The following is a 17,989-nucleotide window of genomic DNA, read 5'->3' as shown; positions in this document are numbered from 1 at the left end:
CAGTTCACAATGGAGTTTTAGTGGCAACCCTAATATATGGGAGTGAAGTATGGAATTGGAGAAATTATTATAAAGGTAGGTTAAATAATGTCGAAATGCAATCTCTTATTCGAATGTATAGTAAAACTATGTATAATAGGTGCAAAAATGTCGAAATCCGTGAACTATCTAAGGTTAAGACATGCGTAATCGATAAAATCAAGAAAGGGGTGGTGCGTTCGTTTGGGCATGTAGAGCGAATGGATAACGAAAGAACGGCTAAAAGAATCTTCGATGCGAATGTTGATGGATGCAGAAAACGAGGAAGACCGAGAAAGACATAGCACAATCAAGTCCATCAAAGATCTTAAGATGGATATTTTGAGAGTAGGAATAATCGGCCCGCGTGCATGAGAATATGTATGAATGTAGAAAAAGCTAAGTCTGTGTGCAAATAAAGAGTGATGTGACGTTTTATGACTGTGTTGGTTTTCGTTGATGGTTCATTTGTGGGATTTTAATCTGAGAGCTGCCATTAAGTCAAAAACATTCGTTAAGGGTTCTGGTTATATTTCACACACAGAACTGTATTTTTCATCCGCTCAGATACAGATAATAAAAGTATTTCGTTTTTCGATTTGTCGTTTACTTGCATTCGGAATCGAATTTCATTTTCAATCGTTTAAATTTATTTTGCTGTTTTTATTTTCATTCTAGTTGTTTGCTTTCGATTTCATTTCGTGAATAATTTTGGCACCTCGCTATAGACATAAAGCCGAATAATATGATGAAATATTTAAGAACCGTTCTGCGTTTAACGTTTATTAAGACATTACTAGGCGCCACCCGAACATACTTTATCCAACAGTAAAGTGTGTATAAAACGGTAGTTTTCGCGTTCGCCATTGTGATACGGCCAAAGACCACCAAACTAGGGGTTTATACAAAGGGGGAAGAATAAATAACAAAAAATCTCAAAATAACGAAACCCCCAACGTTTTTAAACTCACGGGTTTTTACGACAGTTCAACTATACTTCATCTGCGACGGTTTAGGAGATAAAATACAAGAGATGTTTCTTTTATGTTTGTACCAAAAGCTTCTAAAGTTCTTAAGGTTACAATTTTTGGCTCAAAAATTTATTTTTACTTCAAATGAAACGTGAGTTTTTTGTCATTTGCATAAAATATTTTATGTAGATCATCACAATATTTCAGGTTTAAGTAAAAGGTAGGCCTATTTTTTAACAATCATTATATAAATCACGGTATGCTTAATAATTATCACGTATCTGATATATTTAGTGTAGGGTATTGTTCCTTTAGAATAAATCTTTTGAACTTTTTCAAAGATGGTGGATGGTAATTATATTTATTTATTCATGCATTTCATAATATATATATATACATAGTTTTTTGTTCACTTTGCCTAGCTGTGTGAAACAGTACTTATGATTTTATTGTTGTTTTACTGTAGAATGTTTTATTATTTTAACTTTCTACTGAATATGCTGTATAATTTTTAGGTTAATTTTTTAAATATAAATCTTGTATAATTTTTGGTTTAATTTTTTTTTTGTAAATCTTGTTTTAAAAATTCATTTTTAAAAAAAAAAAAATATATATTAAGCCAAATATGTTAATATTATAAATGTCTGTAAAAGGCAGATTTGCCGTTTATGTTAATAAAATAAAATAAAATTGAATGCACAAAATAATGATGCTATTATAATAAACATTGTTTGATAGAAAGGCGAGAAGAAATTATTCATCTACGCAAACAGCGCACGAAATTCAGTGAACGCGCATTTGCGGTCGTAGGCCCTATGGCATGGAATGTTCTCCCAGCAGAGGTGCGAGGCTGTGAAAGTGAAGGGATGTCTTGGAAAAAACTTAAAAACCACTTGTTCTCTAAATCGTTTGAATAAATCCGTAGCATGTGCTAGCGAAATAAATTGTTTTTATTAAATTACAAATTTTAAAGCTTCAATCAAATCTATTTATCTATAGAATCACTATGTAAAGCACCTTTGAGGTATTATATTACGAAAATACCGCCATATAAGTTGTCCAAAATAATAATAAAAAAACGTCTTCTTAAAACTCAACTAACACAAATCCAAAAAAATTTAATATCTAGATACCGGTTTCATCAATTTCGCGACATCTTCGAGGCAGGTATCTTATCTTTAAAATATAATTTATCTATACAAAATCCGTAAACATAAAAAATTCAAAATTATTAAATAGTTTTAAATTAAATAAAATGATTTTTAAGCTTTATTTTATCGATGTAAATTTATTAGATAATCTTTAGTAATCAGTATTACAATAAAATACGATGAGATTTATTAGTTAAATATACCTTGAGTAAGCTTGTGTAGCTTCGAATCCCATCGGTAAAAAAATAAAAATAAGTGGTTAAAAAAAGTTGTTTTATATTTATTTTACCCTAATGAATAATAACAAATTTAGTGCTTTAAATTAAAATTTTATTTGAAGTAAAAATGCATTCAATGCCAAAGTCATATTGATGAAATAGTAGGTGGTCAGATTTCAGTCCTGTTACACACTTTCAAATTCGCTGTTTAGGAAGTGTGTGTTCCGTTTAAAATGAACTTTCGTGATATATTTAACTCAAAATTCGCAAAAATGCAGATTCGGGACATAGGCATTGGCCCGCCAACATAATGTTATTTTAACGAGCTTAATATATTATTTTGGTACAAGTTTTCCATTTTCCTATCATTTAATATAAATACATTGTAAGGTTTGTATAAATAAATTAAATTTTATAATACGGGTACCAGTATTGAAGATGTCGCGAAAGCGACGAGTCCGGTAGATATTTCAAGTTTTTGAAATTAAGTATCACTAGCCTTTTCTTCCTCTATTATATAACAACGATCTTCCACCAAATTTTCGACTTAAAAACATTATAATAAATATAAAAACTAATTGACATGACTAATTTATCACGGTAAAGAACAAACTGAAAACTAATTTTTCCCATATCTATGATAAATAGGGAATACAGTTATGGATGTGAAACAACTTAATCTTGGATAAGTATTTTCGACTTGATGGTAACTCTTAGGAAAAAATCCTGAAAAAGAAAACCGATTTATTTTTCAGTATAGTTTAATTATTTTTTAACTGGCGTTGCGTCGACCTTTTTTGTTTAAGACATTTTAGAGAAAAATCTAATTTGCTGAGCGGTCAGTGAACAAAGAAATTTGATTGATTTGTTGTACCAAAATATCTTTTTCTGACCGTTTTCTAATCAAAATATAATGAAGTTCCTCGTTTCATAAAAAAATTCAAGAAATTGGTGTATTAATTTTAATTTTATTTATTTATTCCACAATATTAATCCTAGAACGATAAATATAGTTAATAGTACATTAAAGATAGGAAAAGGTGAGGGTCATAAGGCTTGACGTAAGTAAAACACATTTAACATCTTACAAAAGAGTTTTATTTATTTATTTTATTTTAACAAAGGCTGGATAGCGTATCAAATGTACCAGAGCTGGGCATCCGGTTCATGCACTGAAGTAGGCGACAAATACCAAGATTCCATACTTATTAGTCCACGTTGCAAACCGCGGGAATCGGCACCCCATCTTAATTGTAGGCGTACCCCATCTTGCTCCACTTGTAGGGCAAGATAGGATGATTATGATTTTTCTTAGTTGATTAATTTCATGAATATTTGTTGTCTTTTTTTGCTTTTATGTAATATATTTGTAAAATAAATAACGGAAGTTTATTTTGAGAAACATTTCATAAATAATTTATAGAAACAAATGTGTTTTATCAACAAAATTTTGAGTTTGTCCAATTTTTTGTAGACAAGGACTGGATTCAACTCCCTCGGGAGCTGTTTATATTAAAATATTACAACAGAGATGAAGAACATTTAAGAGAAGGTAATATAGAAGTCTAGGTATCTACAAGGTTTATGACCTGTCAATGGCTGGTTTAAGTGGTTTACACTTTACACACTGTGTAACATTCACCATTCTGCTCATATTTAAACATCTAAACGAGTTAATATAATCACCATAAAAAAAATCAGATATCTAAATATGTGATAAAAAAAAAAGAAATTTTATATTTAAAATACGCGGGGTCTTCGAATCTGGAAATCTATTTTTTTAGGTTGGTAGTATTGTCACTGACATCTTTTTCAAATTTTATGCCAATGTTTGCATTTGCCCAAAAGTTAAGCATGTGTTTTGTAAACAACAAAAAGTTTATTTAGCGGTTTTTGCAATGTCTGATTTTGTTAAGAAAAGAAGTTCCATTAAATTTTGTTTGCGGAATGAAATTTCTGCTGCAGAAACGTTGAGAATGTTGCAGAAAGCTTTCGGTGACCAGGTTATGTCACAAAAAACATGTTTACAAGCGGTAAAAACAATTCAAAGAAGGCAAAGAAAGCGTTAAAGACAAAAGTCATCCTGGACGACCATCAACATCAACTGATGAACAAGACTTCAAGGAATTCAAATATTTGGTGCTCATAAATCTTCGTGCAGTAACTATTACCAATAAATTTATGAAAAATGAAGAGTTCAAAAGTTTTGTTCACTAGGGAATTATATAAATGTTAAATAATATTTAATGTTTTAAAGATAATGTCGGTTAAATGTCCACCACGGCGTTGTTTAATCCGAGGTCCAATTTTTATAAGATCTCTCATTAGATGACTAAAATCGGGTAAAAAAATACTACCCTGGCAACACTAATGTAATTTCTAAATTGTTTTCTTCGACAATCTGATATATGAAATGGTAATACAATTTCTAAGTAATCCATTTGCCATTTACACATGTATTTGCTAATTACACGTGAAATGTGATCCCACCCTGTTTCTGTAAGATCCCAGCACTTTAAAACGACACAACACGGCATAGTTAAATTTAAACCGGAAGTGGCGTACTGAGCGACGTCTACAAAATTACCGAAGGGTCAAATCGTAACAATACTTTTTTAAGAGTAATTCTAGTCGTGTTCTGTTTGATGCGCGTAGGCGGCTTCTGGACTATTCTTAATTCTATGGCAATAACCTAACAGGAATGAATTTCGTTTGAATTTCATTCTTATATCTGATTTGCTAATGCTTGCCATGAAGGATTCAATCGAATCTACATGAGTATTTTGTGAAAATTATGATTTCGTCTCAAATTTAAAAACACTCGCTGTATTATGCAAATTGCGAGACATTTTATTTTGTTTTTCTTTTCAGCACTTGCGAAGTTCCTTCAAGTTCTGTAAAGCTTCCCACTTCTGAGAAGAAGAAAGATGGCGTATTTTATGTTCACGGAACATTAACTACCATCATAAAGTCTGCGCACTTTTCTACAGAGGGGATTCCTTAACCCGTTGCGCGTTGGTGTCAACTCCTTTTAAATCAAACGTAAAGTGTTTATTAAAGCTTTCGTTGAGGTGAACGTTTTTTCAAATAACTTGCGAATTGAATTAACTTACCTACATAAATTCATAATAGTAAATTTAATATACTAGAAGTGAACTTTAGATAGAAAAATATATTTCATAACTTACATTGAAGTTCGAGAACGGACGCAAATGCCTCCTATATCGAGCCTTTTGAGGTACCAGAGGTGGACCTAATTTGTACACGTGCTTTTGATGGCTCAGAAGAGCCTTAACTTAAGTTTCTTGTTCCTCCCACCTGCGGCTTCCGCCGTCCAGGAAGTCTGTCGATGACGATCTTTCGGTCTCATTCGGAGGAACAGGGACTTGGGATAAACCTACAAGGAGGAGAGAGTGCTGGTTGGCAATAGGGTCTCCCGGAGATGTCTGGTGATGTCCACATGCTTGATTTTGGAGCGGATGTGGGAAAAAAATAGGAGTACAAAAATCAAGATTAAAGTTATTGAATGATGTGAGATTTTTCGTAGAAATGTACAGTAAAACTTTCTACAACAGGTGCACAAATGTTTAAAATCCGCGAAGCATGCAAATCTGAGACTAGCATTATATTTTATTTTTATTTATTTATTTATCAAATGAATTATTCCCATATAAGTATAATAAGAATTCAATTAGGGATCGAACTAATACTAACACCTTTTCATGTTTAAAATGACAAAAAAACAAAGCCTGTTAAACATATGAATAAATAAATATATCACAACAAAACATAAACCAAAAAACTGGAAGAGTTTCTAAACAAAAAAAGAAGGAAGTGGCAAATCTAGGACTAAGAATGATATGGTCGTTAAAATCGCAAGTTAAGCAAATGATGCAACCATGGTGTCGGAATCAGAAGATGATTTACAACGCATATTACACAAGTTTCATCTAGCATCTCAGAAATTTAATATGATCTATATCACAATGAACATTATTTACGTAATTATGAAAAGGATGCTCCGTAGATAGGATTTAGACGTACAAAGCACGTAGACAGCAAAAAAACGGAAAAAAAATTGGGATAAGAATGTTGATATATTAGGAAAATCGGGATATCCGAAAAAGACATGACATTAGTAAATTGAACAAATACTTGGAAATGGACATATTCAATGTCAAAATAATAGGCGTGCGTGCACAATACGACGTATTATCGCAGAACAGGCAAAGTCCGTATTTAAAATGTAATGGGAAAAAACTTTTAAATTTTGTGAAATAACATATTTCGTTTTACTTTTATGAAAAATAAAACAGAAAATAGGTACAATAAGTTTTACACACATTTAGCTAGTATTTTTTATAAATATAAATACAATGAAAGAATATGTTGCAAATTAAAAAGAATGTACAAAAAACAATACGGGAAAAGAAGAGCATTGTAATTCAATAATTATATACATATATACGATCTTGCAAACGATATGTAACTACTTTGTAAAAAAGGCTTAAAAAGTAGTAAATTTTAATATTTATTGGGAAAACTGAATCAACATGCAAAAAAAAAGAACTTGAGCTTTGAAAGTGTTTTAAAATGATTTAGCAAAAGGATGGAAGGGTACATTAAAAAAATATTTAAAAGTAGGTACTATTTAAAATAATTGCTTATTTACAATAATAATTTATTTTGCAGTACTTTAAATTTTTTTAAACATTCATAGAGTTAATGAAATAATATCAAAATAATAAATAAAAAAAATCAGATAAATTATTACTAAAAGTAGCAATTACATAATGAAAAGTGGATGATTTTGGAAATAATGAGTTATTGGAAGCTCGATATATTATACGACCAAAATATAATTTTCAGCGAGTAATTGTTCATGATGAACGTTGGCGTATCGAGTTCACTATTTAGGTCATGTTGTGTAACAATAAATACGATACATATATCTACATATACACTTTGTGAGCCACTTAAACTCACTCGTATAATTCACCCCAATTTACAGTTAGTTCATCCCCACAAAACGAATAAATAAAACGCTTTTGTAAAAAGTGATAAAACGATTGTAGCCGTGTGAAAATTAAATGTAAAATCTTAGGTACAGTGATTTTCGTCGTGCCTTTTGAATTGATCAGTAAGGTTATAGCGGTAAATTTGGGTTATAAATACATCGCTGTGGTAACATTGCCAATCAAATTATGCTAGTTATAACGTTAAATTTATTCAACATACATTGACATTGTTATAAAAGCGCATTGTTCCATAAAAATGTAAATATAACAACAGAATGTGTTCTCTAGAAACGTGAAATGCTATGAAACGGCCATAAATTACGGCAATTACCTACGCCCTATAAATATTTTGGTCGCTATAGCTCATACGAAATTAATATATTCCACTCCGTTTTATTATGACGTCATGAGCTATTTATAAAATACAAAAAATCAATGTTTTTTTGACACGTGATATTTTACTAGTAATTTAAATGCATGTTTCTTGGACCAAAACAGGCCAAGAGCCGTAATTTTAATTGTGAATTACGACACAGTTTTTCAAGGCTTTAAAAAAGTAAGATTTTATCATAATTGATCTCACCGGGAACCAATCCTTAACTACGCGTGCATGACTCAAACATCTTAGCATTGTTGCCAAGAGGCCACCACATTATGTTTACGATTCGGAATATGAAGGTAGTTTTTCCTTTCAGTGCTGCAAAACAGCAATTATTATTATTTCATAATTTTTTACGTGTCGTTTTAATAACCCACTAAGTCTAGAGACTTTTCAGCGTGACACAATTAGTTATTTTTTTTTTCATACATACTGACATATAAAATACATATATCAATTAACATTTACTAAAAGGTTCTAAAGAGATAATTTTTTAAGTTTATTTTTTTTAGTAGATTTTCCATGAAAATAATGGTTTTTGAAAGTAATAACGCAACTTAATGTTCGTTCTCCCGAGTAATTTGTTATTTGAGTATATAAATGTTTCAAGGGTACTTGTTTATTAATTTGGTAATTTGATGGCTTGTTTTATTAAAAAAAGTTATTATTACTGCCTTAATTATTATTAAGTAACTGTAGAGTCTCTTGTTATCATGCTTGAGGTCTCGAGTTATATCTTCGATAAGTTTGACATAATTTATTTACAACTGACGAAAAATATTTGAGTAAATCAGAAGATTTCTTTTATAAAGTATCAGGCATATTTTCATAGTTTAAAAGCGGAAAATTTATCTTCGGGTTTAAAAAAACCAGATACGTTTAATTTTTTAGTTGTATACGCAGAAAATTTTGTTTTAAAAAGCGTTTTTTTTTATTTTACTTTCTGGGATATTTAAATGCTTTCAATTCGGCACTGAAATAAATACCCTAGGCCTTTGCCCTTTATTAAATACATAAATTCGATGAATAATGAATAACAATATTTAACGATTCGAAATGCGCGCGGAGCAAATACGGCATTTGCACTCGGATAAATTTTTGATTAAATCATAAATTTATTTGAAGTAAATTTGAAAGATTGGTGTAATTTTAGTATCTTAAACACTAAATTACACAAGCACTTGGAGTGTTAAATTGAATTAAATTATTGGCATTAAGAATTAAACGTCATTATATTTTATAAAATGCCTGATTCACGCGTCCCCAAAAGACTAACGAGCGGACACCCGGGTGGAAGGCGATTAGTGGGAAGACCCAGGCTGATATGGGAAGATGAAGTGAGAAAGGATGCAGCGCAGTTTCTCTAGGTGGAAAATTGGAAGACGGCGGCTGAGGCAGACAGAGTTGGAGGCAAAAGTTTCAAGAGGCCAAAGCTCGATAAGCCATCGGAGACAGAGATATATTTTATAAAGTAATAATCCCGTTTAATAAGTTAAATGTAAATACAAAAACAAATGAATTAATTTAAATACATGAAAACTATCATATTACAACAGAGATGAAGAACATTTAATAGAAGGTAATATAGAAGTCCAGGCATCTACAGGGCTTATGACCTGTCAATGGCTGGTTTAAGTGGCCACTTTACACACTGTGTAACATTCACCATTATGCCTATATTTGAACATCTATATTCCTTCAATTGTTGCACAGTGTGTAAAATTTGGACAAACTCAAAATATTGTTGAAAACTATCATGTAAAATAATACTTTATTGGATGGTAACCTTGCATTTATTTTTTTTTATTAAAATATTTGAATGCCCATTTTTGTTAAATTTAATCGTTCCATTTTCAAAAATGAACCAAATAAGTTTAAGATAAAAACAATAATTTTCTTAGGTATTTCTGATAAAGATATACTTTAAAATTTAAAAAGATTGAGTTTTTCCAATTAAATTTCTTGGTGGAACTGCCTTTTAATTATAATAATCAAAATACGTATGTTATTTTATTCCACTTTTATTTATAATTTTTACCAGAGCTAGTAATCTGGTTTGGTTGTGACCAAACTTCAGTCTGACGATGTCGATCACAACAAAACCCGGTCTCTGGTGAAAATTATAAATAAAAATGTAATGAAAGTATGTACGTATTTCCATATTATAACTCTAAAGTTTTATGAAATGAATGTTTGTAATTACTTTTTGACTGGCAGATTATCACATTTAAATAAACTTAGGTACACTGGTACTCATATAAACACAAAGTATATTAGTAAAATTGTTTTTTTTTTTTGACTAGATGCTTTTGAAAGAACGACGTTTTAAAATCATATGGCTTTCTCACTTTTTATCAGATTAACAAATTAAATTCTCAAAATAAATCTTGTGCCAATCGGTTAACGAAAACAGTATTATTTTTTTATGTACGTTTTAATTAGTAACCAGTTCCAGTAGAAAACCGAAATTCCACCAAAATGTTAAATTTATAATAATTTTGAGTTTAAAATAACGTGCACCGCATTTATGTGGAGCGGGGTGTAATGGAACCCACACGTTCACATAATGCATTAGTTCATTTGAACTTTCGGAATTGGCGAACTTTGAATGTTCCCTTAACGAACGAAATAACGACGTGTTTTAATTAACGTTACGGTAATGTCCGGTGCACTAATGTGTCCCGTTTCTTTGTTGCAGTTAATATTTGACGCCTTTAACGTGGGAAGGTACGAGCCTTCCGCATTGGATGGGTGCCCAGACGGATACATGCAGTTATCTGAACTTGGGCGGCCTTTTACAGGTAAGCCAAAACCCTAACTTTGAACACTAAACTTGCTAAGATAATAAAATATAGCGAGAAAAAACTGTCGGTCTTTTAGGTATTTATGTCTTTCTTTCTATGTGCTGATATGTTTATTACCAGCTTGTTTCTATGCGCTGTTGGGTCTCATTCAAATTTATTAATGTCTCTCTGTTCTTGGAACTCTGCTTCCATTCATTGTCCCGCGAGTTCAATGATGTCATGAATTCATTTCCTTTTTGATCATCTCTATCTTCTTTTCGTTTTAGCATGGTCTTCAATTCAGTATTTTGGGGGTTCATATCAATTTTTGTCACGCCATATGACCCGCTCTCTGCCATTTTTGTCTTCCCACTCTTTTTGCGATATCGCTTGGTGTTTTTTTTCTTCTTATTCTTTCGATTCAATGAATAACTTTTGGTAAAAATTAAGAAATAAAACCTCCATCAGGATTTTTACTTGAGAGTAGCCACACGCAGAACTGTAACTCTTTATTCGCCCTGTTGTGGATTTTTTACTATTATTTCTGTAATATTAATAATTAGCAAAACAAATTCACTAATTTTATTTTGTACTTTGTATCAAAATTATTATCCGTAGAGTTTTAAATATAAATGTTTATTAAAAAGGTCAAGATAATTAAGGCGAATAAATAAAATTTTGATGTGTACATTTTAAATGATTTAAGTGAACATTAGCAAGCTTATTATCGATGGCAATTTTTTTAAACAAACCTATAAGATAACAGTTTTTCTTATTTTTAGTTTAAATACGTATGTGTTTTTAAAAAAAAGTTACTGAAATAGAAGCAATATGTGGTTATAAAAAATAAAAAATATTATTGAGAGCGTTTGAGAGTAAAAAAGGGGTAACAGTAGAGGAAGAGATAGAAAATGTTTCTTCAGACGTGATTTTAACAAAGGTTCTGTAGAAAGATCTTTGATAGTGGATGGAATATGATTCCACAGTCGAGTCACATGAACAGTATATAAACTTAAAATAAAAAGGAATAATCATTATAGAAGAGGTTGTTTTTAGAATATGATCGAAGAAGTAAGCCATTATCTGAAAAGGGTTGTTTTTTTACGAAGGTACAGTGGAGCCTTACGACTATGGAATACAGTGAACAGAAATAAGAGGGTGTGATAGTCTCTCTGCTGTTTAACTTTAAGCCGTTTTATTTGCCAACGATCATCAGAAATATGGTCATGTTTCATTAGGCCAAATACGTTATGTGTACCTGATGCATGTATTCGGAAGTCATTACATTATCTTTCAGGAAATCTCTGTATTTCTGTGTCTTATGAATTAATCCTCGTATCTTACGTTGATTGATTCTTATGATCTGAATTATCATTTAATTTATCAGGTGGTTCTTGGTGCGGGTCATCGTCGGGTTATGCAGTTTACTACAGTGAAACGTCTACAATTACAGTTTCTGTGAAGCTCTTCCACGCCCGCATCAACGCGCCATTCGACTTCAAACTGCGATATAAATTTGTCTCGCAGATGGAAGCTATTGTCAGGTACGCAACACCATTTCTCTTATTTCATTTTTTCACACAAGGTTATATGATTTCCCCAAATACTTTGATTTTGTGAGCGTTTTGGGAAAATGGGAAACAAGTTTTGGTAAAGCGAAGATTGGTCCCTGGATTGCCACCCGAAGTGTAAGACTGACTTTCATCTTACTTTCATGTAACAAAAAATGATCAGGATACGTTTTTATTTATTTATTTATTGACACTTTATATACATATACAATAAATATACATATAAGGGCGGGCATATTGCCTTAAGGCAATTTCTTCCTACCTACCCAAACCGTTCAGTTTGAGAAAATTATAAATACATGGACATATTGAATCTTACAATTTTATACAAAAATTAAAAGCAAAGATTAACAAAAATAAATATATGTATAAAAAAAAATAACACTTTACTATGAAGAGAGGAGAGGGGATGGGAAGGAAAGAAGAAGGATAAAGGAACAATTTAAATATTTAGATAGTGACATTTCAATCTCGACTTAAATGTAAATAAAGAAGGGGCGTCTCTTACATTAGTGGGTAGATTATTCCACAATCGAGCGGCTACTACTGTGAAAGAGGAGGCAAAAAAATTAGAGCGATGACAGGGTATTAAAAGGGTTCTCTCGTTACTAGAACGAAGAGATAGTCCGTGTTGTGAAAGAGGTTGGATGAGCTCTCTCAGATAAACAGGCGAAGTGGGATTATTTAAAATGTGGTGAAGAAGTGATAAAATGTGAATGTTTCTTCTATGCCTGATACTGAGCCAGTGTAGTTGCGTGCGATACTCGGTTATGTGGTCAAATTTGCGAAGATTAAAGATATAACGAATACAAATATTCTGCAATCGTTCTAACTTATCAAGCAATTCAGAGTTAGCATCTGGATAACATACATCCGCGTAGTCAAGGAGTGGAAGAAGTAAGCTCTGGACTAATGTTTGCTTAACATTAATTACGTTGCGGTCAATGCACCAACGAAGTGCCCAATGCACTATTAGGTGCGGAGGGAGAATAATTAAACTATATGAAATAATCTTTGGATAAACTTGTGAAAGATATTTTGTATAAAAACACGTTATTTGTAGCGAAATAATCAACATGAAAATTTTCTTGAATCCGCGTCTGGGGGGGAAAAAAAAATCAGCTCTTTAGGTGAAATATTACTTAAATTGTAGACGAATGTTTTTGACTTAAAAGTAGTCATCGGAAAAATAAAAATAAAACTATAAAAAGCCAGGTAAAAATCCTGTAAAGATAAATTTCAAAATTTTATTTTAATTTCAATTCTTTTTGACCAGTTTAAAATAAAAATGCTGTTTCAGGTGTAACCTAGTATGTAATTGAAAAAAATCAGTCAGATGAATCTTACCCCCATCAATAAAGGTTTCAGTTCTTTGACTTTACAAAAATCAACAGATTGAAGAATTGAAGAAATAGGGATCTTCAAACATAGACAGGATGGTGAACGTTACAGTATCTAAAGTGGACACTTAAACCAGCCAATTACAGATCTTGAGTCCTGCAAATGCCTAGACTTCCATATTCCCTTGTCTAAAGTCGTTGTCGTAGAGGTAAAGAGAGTCAACCTATATATTTTTTTAAACTAGTTTTTTTGCGCATTTAACTATTTTTATAAAAAGAATCACCTAGCATCCTTTCAGACTTTAGTGAAATTCAGTATTGCAATAATGTAATCACTTAGATCTCGTCACTATTAAGTTTTTCTGTTTTCGAAAAATGTGTGGTGGCTTTCATCATCACCACGACGGCGAAGAGTTTTCCCACTCTGTTGTAATATGCTAATCTTTGTAACGCTCTAAGGTGCGGCGAAATTCAGCCCTTGTCTACAAAAATTTGGGCAAACTCAAAATACTATTTAATTCTTTAAAAATACTGTTTGTTCGATACTTAAAAAAATACAAATAGGTTTTATTATATAAGTACCTACATATTGACTTGCTATACATGCAACACCTGAATTTTAATTTTGTACCGGTCATGTAAAAGCCCTCTGAGCGTATATAATAAAGAAGTAAATAAATAAATATAAAATAGTTGAAAACCTCAATGATGAACATCTTTTGTTTAAAATACTGCCATATTCTAAAGGTTCTTTCATGTGATTGCGTTTTCAGAAAACTCAATTCACTGCACTATAAAACTACGAAGGAGTTTCCTTTTCGTCTCTTCCAAAATAAATCCAGCTCAATCTCTTTAATCCCATCATTTCTTTGTTATTCAAATAATATGTACGATGTTGATGCTAATGTTGACCTAGTTGCCGGCAAAAGCGCTTGTGGAATAATGTTAAATTATTTTTTTATAAAAAAAATATTAGCACGCTCAACCCCCTTAAACTATATAAAAATAACCTTAGTTTAAAAAAAAACGTTAAACAAAATTATATAACTTTGAGATCTAAATTTTTTGTGACAGAGAGGCAAAACATTTTTGAGAAAAGAATATGGAATTCTAAGTTTTTGCAGGGTTTATGACTTGTCATTAGCTGGTTTAACATTCACCCGTCTGCCTTTGTTTAAACATCCAAATATCCTCAACTCTTTCATATGTAGAACTGAAAGAGCTGAAACCTTTATCACGTGGGTGAGATTTATCCGGCTGAATCATTTTACCTACTAGGCAACTCCTGAAAGTAATTTTCCAATTTGTACACTTCTTATATCAGTTAGTTTAATCAACAATGTTTTGAGTATGCCCAAATGTTTGTAGATATGCTGGATTTCCTCCCATGGAGTGATTTAGATCTTAATTTGTTGCGACAGACAGGGAAAATATTTTTGGGAGTGGAATATGGAAGTCTAGGCATTAACAGGGCTTATGACCTGTCATTGTATGGCCACTCTACACGCCTAGACTTCTTTATTCCCTTATAAGTATTTTCCCTCTCGTTTGTAACAAATTTCGATCTAAATAACTCCCTAGGGAGACTAGTTAAACAAGAATAACTGAAACAAGGATAGGCCGGTTTTGCATTAAATTTTAGCACGTTTTAAATAATTGGCAGTAGGTAAGTCAGGATATGAAAATTTGAGGGTTATTGACCCCCTTTATTGAACATGTATAAGAGGGTTTATGTGTGTGTTAATATAATGTAATTTTAAAAATATTTTCCTACATTTTTTTATTGGTTTTTGTTTGCATTAAAAACAATGTATATTTTTTATTTTGCATTATTTTAATGTATTTTGTAACGTACCTTTTATTTTTATGTTAGTGTGTTTCTTGTTCAGAGCTTAACAATTTTCTTGAAGTCAATTTTAAATATTGTATGTATTTTTTTATTATAATTGATTTTTTAATATTTTTTTTACATAATGGTCTTTTAATCAAATAAAAATTGGGTATTTCTTTTAAATAATTTATAAAAATGCATTAAAAAAAGATTACGAGTATAGTCCTAACTCACCTTCGGAAAAATCTTGATTATTATTTACAAAAAAATTAAGCTTGATTTATAAATTAATAATAAAACCTAATAAAATAAATCAATTATTCAAAAGGTAAAAAAACAAACCAATTACTTTAACTACAGAAGTTTTTAAAAATGTATGGTAAATATTTAAAAAATGTAAAAAGGTTAATTAAATGTTAATACAAAGAACATCTGTACCAGTCACTATTTATAACATCATCAAATACTTTTTTTCAAATGGAAAAAAAAATCCCTGTTCGTTTGATCAGGAAGCTTTTTTGCATTACTTAATCGAGCTTAACAACTCTCAATCCAGATGGAAGTGCTAAAAAGCTCTCTAGATACAAACATAAGGGTCTTTTGGTGAAAGAAAATAAAATTCGTAAACTTCTCCAAATTCAAATCGAAACGGAAATACGAAGAAATGTACCCAAATTTGATACGCCCGTCCCTTTATGTGGTAATCATTTAAGTGTGACAAAAGGAAGAAAATGGTTCTAATTGAACAAAGTAAGTGCGGGTTGACACACTTTATACTAAAAATCACCTTTAACTGCTTCTGTATTTCATATTGAAGATTAATTCTCTTAAACATATACATTTATTTAGACGAGCCCCGTCATAGGCGTCGCGCGTTGTGCAATAATGTATCGAGCTATTTATTTTTCAAACTATAGTTTTAAAACCTGTATATTATGTTTGTTTATTAATTATTGTGTACATTATAATTCATTATATTCTCACTCTATAAAATAAATTCTATTATACAAATTTATAAAGCAGAAAAAATAAAAGAATTTGAGATGAATAAGTTACTCAGATAATAGCATAATATTTAAATTCATAAATACCACACAAGTCATGGTCAAAATAGCTTTGTCATCAAAGGTGTAAAAAAATATAATAATCATCTCAATGAACTAAAAACTATAAAAAATAATATTTCAATAAATAATTTTAATGTAAATTTAAAGATATTTTTAAGAACACGTGAAAAAACTACATTAAATATTAATTAGTATGAATGAATTATTGTTTTATGTTTTTTTTCTTTATATATTTTATTTTAAAGTACTTTTTATACTACATACATATATGTAAATGGAAGAAATGCTGTATATAAATAAATATAAAGTTTATTTTTGATACACTAACTTTGTGGTTATTCACTTTAATAAAATAAATAAAACAACTTTGTTTTCAACCACTAATTTTTATTTTTCACTGACCGGTTTCAAAGCAAACAAGCTTCTTCGTCAAGGTTTACGTAACTTATGAATTGATTGCTTTTTTATTTTTATCGTGTTCACTAAATACTACACGTGGACCCAATAAATCAAGTTGTTTTTTCCTTACACGAGTGGTAATTTGTTATCACTATTTTCAAAGTTAGACGGGAGAGGACTAAAAAAAATACTGTTTATTTGGTTATTAATTATTGTTTTCTTATTATGAATCGCTTTTTTGATTTCTAAGATTTCTAAGTTGTCTAATTTTAATATTTTATTTTCAACATGAAGTACTTTTAATCCAGTGTCTTTATTGAAGTTATGATATCAAATGATTTGCGAATTCAGAAAAATTATTATTATTTAAGTATCTTAAGTGCTCTTTTACTCTAATATTAAAGTTTCTTTTAGTTTTTTTTTTATGTAGATTGAATCGCAGTCATTACAATTTAATTGGTATATCCCAGATTTATTATATTTATGGTCTTTGTCTTTGTGATTTTTTAACAATGTTCCCATATTATTAGTTGTGTAGAAAGCAGGTTCAATGTTTGATGGTAGGAAATTAGATAATTGTTTTGAAAAAATGCCATTTATAAAAAGAACCCGCGTCCATTGTTTAGGGGGGTTTGCTTTATTTACTGTGTGAGTCAAATATAAATATTTATTTAAAAGTTTGCGTTTTTGTTTTTGATTTAATATTTTTTCAATTAAGTTCTCATTATATCCATTAGCAATCTGTTTTATTGTATTAAGTTCTTTTTTAAAATTAGTATCATCTAGTGGAACGTAAACCTTGACGAAGAAGCTTGTTTGATTTAAAACCAGTAGGTGGGAAAAAAATAATAATAAGAAATTAGTTGTTAAAAATATTTTTGTTAATTTATTTAAAAATAAATAAATAATTGTTGATCCGCGATTTTAAGGAGATGAAATTCGTTTTATTTATTTTTCATCGTGGCAACACTTCGAAGAGTCCGCACCTTACGGCGCATGCGCATTATGTCATCTCAAACCTATGACAATCTGACATTTTCCGCTAGGTGGTGCTGTTCACGCTGTTTAAATAATTGCAGAACTTTACCCCGCGCTCAACGTCAAATTAAAGTTTACTTATTCCTATTTCGTTTTTTCGATAGATTTCTGTGATAAAGAATAGTCGCCTTCAAACGATGTAAAATTCGAGTAAACACTTGAACATGATTTTTTTACTTCTAGTGCGTAGATACGTGTACCATGA

The 17,989-nt window shown here is 30.6% G+C and overlaps 1 protein-coding gene across 1 annotated transcript in view; it reads left to right on the top strand.

The window, feature by feature from the left end:
• Positions 1 to 17,989, top strand: part of LOC148274106 (uncharacterized) — a 126,225-nt gene that overhangs the window by 78,285 nt on the left and 29,951 nt on the right. Inside the window, exons 4-5 of the mRNA XM_088237617.1 lie at positions 10,454 to 10,556; positions 11,926 to 12,082. Of these exons, the coding sequence (XP_088093743.1) occupies positions 10,454 to 10,556; positions 11,926 to 12,082 (260 nt within the window). The remainder of the gene's footprint in view (positions 1 to 10,453; positions 10,557 to 11,925; positions 12,083 to 17,989) is intronic.

This window comes from Micrasema longulum, unplaced genomic scaffold (assembly GCF_059751315.1).
Source record: "Micrasema longulum isolate JH-2025_06_02 unplaced genomic scaffold, ASM5975131v1 h1tg001758l, whole genome shotgun sequence".
Lineage (NCBI taxonomy): Eukaryota > Metazoa > Arthropoda > Insecta > Trichoptera > Brachycentridae > Micrasema > Micrasema longulum.
This window is presented reverse-complemented; position numbering and strand designations above follow the sequence as displayed.